Source organism: Haliaeetus leucocephalus, unplaced genomic scaffold (genome assembly GCF_000737465.1).
Source record: "Haliaeetus leucocephalus isolate CR32 unplaced genomic scaffold, Haliaeetus_leucocephalus-4.0 Scaffold495, whole genome shotgun sequence".
NCBI lineage: Eukaryota > Metazoa > Chordata > Aves > Accipitriformes > Accipitridae > Haliaeetus > Haliaeetus leucocephalus.
In genome coordinates, this window is record NW_010972931.1 from 1,979,599 (window position 1) to 1,984,020 (window position 4,422).

Consider the following 4,422-nt stretch of genomic DNA (forward strand, 5'->3'; position numbering starts at 1 on the left):
CCGCAGGCTTCCTTCTCTCCCGGGTCCCTCCGGGTTTGGCCGGTGGCGACCGAATGGCAACTGCCAGGAGCGAAGCAGGCAGCCCGTCTGCTCGCCTACCTTCTTTTCTGTGAGAGGGGGGGTTTGGGTCATTTTGAGAGAATTTGGAAAAGCACAACTGCTTTTGGAAACCTTTTTTAGGAAAGTTGTGAAAACGCCAAGCTGGGGGCTCCGGTATTTTTGCCCACGCACAAGACGCAAAATGGGAACTGATTTAAAGGAATACCTCAGAGAGGGAGAGAAATAAATCCAGAGTCATTCAGCAGTTAAAAAAAAAAAAAAAAAAAAAAAAAGGCCAGAAAAATTTCTCGTCTTAAACGAGCAGTCACGGAAGACATCTCTTTCCTTGTATCAAATGGGAGATATTTTGAAGAATTTTCCGAAACGAAGCGCCTCTGAGACGTGTATTTTCTGCTCCAGCAGCGGGGTTCTGTGTTTTGCTGAGTATCGTCGTGCCACCGACACAGGAAAAATACAGCTAGGGAAGCAAGGAGTGTTGACATAGGATTTAATAGTTAGCGACTTTCTCAAAGAACAGGTTATCTCCACCTGGCAGCAAGGTGCTAATAGGAACTAACAGTAAGAATTTTGGCACCGTGCAGAATACTTTCTGAACTTGTAAATTAACATAAACTCAACCAATATTATTCTCATTTTGGAAACTTTACAATACAATTACTGCAGACTACTAAGATCACTCCACTGACCCTCAACCATACGACGCAGATATTGCCAAAGCGAATTCCCTTATTATTTCTCAGAGCCAACACTCGTTAAAAGGAGAATGCAGCATCCCTAATTTAAACGTTAGTTTTCCCGGGGAAAACAAAAGAAAAAAAAAAGAGGAAGAAAAAAAGGAAAAAGAGAAAGCAAGAAAAAATGGTGGTGAGCCGTCTTTTAAAGTGAAAGAAATTTGAGAAGTCTGTAGGAAAACGGTCTAAAGGTGACTAGACTAGTGTTGTCTCTTGTCCAACCTGCAAGTCTTCTGCAGGTTATTTTTCGCTAGTACAAATGTAATTTAATAGGCGAGATGGATATTGTTTCACTTTCAGCTATCTGCTCTATACTCCGGTCTCATTCTACACTAGATGATTACCTTACTGTCCTATATGCACAATTTAAAGGGAATTACCTATTACTTCAATTATTTGTTTCTTATCAACTGATGTTACACTACAAGGATTTGCATTGAAAGGACACAAAGAAAGAGCAAGTCATGGCACATTGCCAAATAAAAGAGTAATGTTCTGGTGAATTTAGCCCAAATAATTTACTGCTATATAAAAGTGGAAAAGTGGAAGGTGAACCCTTTGACCAATAAATCTCTTCTGCATGTGAAACCCTTATCTTGTCCCCTCCAATATATTCCTCACTAGGAAGCCATCATCATTGGCTCTGGTTTGTTATTTGTAAACCTTGATCTTCTGCACTCGGTGTCCTAAATATGGATAATTAGCATCAGTTTATCACGCCTCTGCATATTTTCTCTTCTCTCCAAACATGCATGCTTCTATTGGCTGCCATTCTGTCACAGAAGATTATGGAGACAGATTGCAGAGAATGAATGTGCTAAACGAGATTAGGAAGGAATAGAAATAGCAACTTGGCCAATAAATTCCTCGTGAGAGCCTTATCATACAATTACACGTTGACTTGTTTCACACTCTCCCAGCCTCTTAATCCAACGCCCCCACCAAGAATAAAATTTCACTAATTTCTGAATTACTGCATATCCTCATGACTTGTCACTGAGAATGGCTGGAAGAAGCAACACGGTCGAAAATAGCACCTCCAACTTCCAAAAAGCAGAGAAACTTTGCAGGCACGGAGGTGTGCCTTGGAACCCTTCGTGGCCGGAGGTTTTGGGCCGCCGCGGTTTGGAGGGTCGCGGCTTCAACGTCACCGTGTTCCTCTACGCTTTTACCCCCTAGGTCTTTACGTTGGGGGTGACGTCATCCTTCAGGGGGACTCGGGGGTCCGGACACGGTGGGCTGATGCTGCTGAATTCTCTTGGGCGATCGTCTGCTGGGCAACGGGCTCCCACCGCGGAGCCCTTACAAACTCATCACCCATCCACCTGCGGGACGCTCCTGAAAACGCGCTAATTGCCAAGATGCCACAAGCAGGAGAGCCCAGGGGGGGCAAAATCCCGCCCAACTTAGGGGAAACCTCCACCAGCTCTCTGGAGTTAGCTTTGTCCCTTCTGCCGCGCTTATTTCAGTGTGGGCGTCAAGAAAACACCGTGTCCGCGGCGGAATTACGAGGCATGGCAAAGCCTCCAGGTGCCATTTATTGCAATTTATGAATGGTGTGACAGTGTCGTTCCCAGTGTAGAAGGACGTATGGGGAATAAGAAGACCCGAGGTGGGAAGATGAAGCCTTGCCCGGTTGCTCTCTGCTCTCAGATGGGTGCCGCAGTGCCCTTGCCTTCCCGTTTTAGCAGATCGGAGGGTATTTTGAAGCATTTCTTGCCGTGAAAGCACTGCTTCGGAGAGCAAGGTGTTTGTACAACTCGACTAATTGTTTCCCCTCATCAGCGCCAACCTTCAAGCACACACAGGCTTTCAGAACCCGGATGAAAAGTATGACGAAATGGTGCTACGTATTCCGCCGTTGCTTAGCGTCACTCCCGCCTGTGCAATCAGATGCTGGGAAAGTTTTGACGCAGCGGTACGCGCCGCAAGCGCCAAGGATGCTCAAAAGAAGCGGATTCCCTCCAGCGGGACCTTCCCTGCGTGGGTTTTTCCCCGGGGTGGAAGAGATCCAGGCGGCAGAGGGGCGTCCCCGCTCCCCCGCACTGGGGGCGGCGGGGGGACCCCGGCTCTGTCCCCAGCTCGGGGGGAGCCGCCACCCGGGGCTGTGGCAAAGCCACCCTGCGGGTACCCGAGAGCACCAAGTGCCCTGTGAAAACTTCACACCTGGGCCCTCTGAGCCGTCATCAGGCGGGTGTGCTGGTGGTGGTGATGGTGATCTTATTTTATTATTTTATTTTTAACCCGCCCATTGCTTTTCTCTTAACTCTCCCATGGAGTTTTGCTTGGCACTCAGTCACCTCTGGATGGAAACCGCCGTTGAGGGTCACCTTCACCCAGGGCCTTAAAACCACACGGGTGCAGAAAAGCTGGAGGTGACAGAAGCGTGACCTGGCGAGAGGGCAAGGCAGCCCCGCTACCTGTTTGCTGCCACAAAAGCCTTTGCGCTCACCGCATAAAGTAAAGAAATTAACACCGCTCCCTGATTTCCTTCCTCCTGTTCTTGTTATACACGTAGGCATGCATGCATATTCCTGTGCGCGTATACGCGCGCACACACATATATAGATATGTATCTATATGTACACACACTTGTCCGGAGTGAATTGGTTAGCTGCATCGGGGAGAGAGGCGCTTGCCATTAATCTGGGAACAAACCGCTAACCTCGGTGACTGGTATTTTAGCTTTTCTTTTCTCGCTTCTCTCAGTGCGGGGAGAGCAGTAAAGCTTGTGTGGACTGATTGTGAGGGGCTCTGCTGGAATTTGGCAGGCCAGGGGCTTGGAGAGAAGCCCCATGCTGACTCCTATTCAGCGGGCCAGTTTTCTGCGAGCTTTGGAAGTTTCACTCAGCCGTGCACTCAATGGCTTCACAAAGCTGATTACAAGCTTCAGCGCATTCCTGAAGGAGCCAAAAGCGACGCAGGTGCAAACGAGCCGAGGGAGCCCCTTATCCCGGTGACAGAATGGGACAAGCTGGGAAAGGCTCGGACCACACAAATCCAAGGCTCACCAGGCAGCAGCGAGCCTGCCTTGGGAACCGGGCATCATTATCCGCTCCATTCAGCGGGGACCCGGCGGCGGCAGCGGCACGTCCCGGGGCTGGGGACGGGTCCCGGGGCTTTCCGTCCCGGGTGGGAGCAGCGTGGCTTCACCTGACCCCCCCCTTCCCTTCGCTTATTCAGGGACCGGGGGTGCCCCGGCCCCCCCCAGCTGATTTCTGCCCCCGCAGCTGGGAGGCTTCAGCCCGACGCCTGAAATACCTCGCCGGTTTTTTTCCCTGTTGCCCCGTCACACACGAAAAGCCTTTCTTCCCCCCCCCCGCGTCCCTCTTCCCCATATAAACACGGTGCTTAAGGGTCTGTCTGGAAATCCAGCACAGAAAAGGCACTGAATCGAAATGGCAGGTTTCCTCCCGATTGAAGTTCTCTAACAAACACCCTGGTTTGAAGACCGCCTTTAATTCCCGAGAGAAATCAGCCGAGAGCGCACCCCCCCTCCACCCCCCCCCATTACCCCAGCCCCCCGATCCCCACAGGCCCCTCCCGCCCCGCCAACGCCGGGGCGATGTTCCGAGCCCCGGTGGGAGCAGCCGGCGGTCCCGGCCCTTCCTGTCCTCCCCGGGGGGCCAGG

General features: G+C 50.9%; 1 protein-coding gene across 1 annotated transcript in view; it reads left to right on the forward strand.

The window, feature by feature from the left end:
* The window catches only part of SOX1 (SRY (sex determining region Y)-box 1), a 33,654-nt gene extending 29,706 nt beyond the window's left edge, over window positions 1-3,948 (forward strand). The window contains exons 2-3 of the mRNA XM_010575793.1: window positions 1,971-2,321; window positions 3,563-3,948. Of these exons, the coding sequence (XP_010574095.1) occupies window positions 1,971-2,321; window positions 3,563-3,948 (737 nt within the window). The remainder of the gene's footprint in view (window positions 1-1,970; window positions 2,322-3,562) is intronic.
* The last annotated feature ends 474 nt before the right edge of the window (window positions 3,949-4,422 follow it).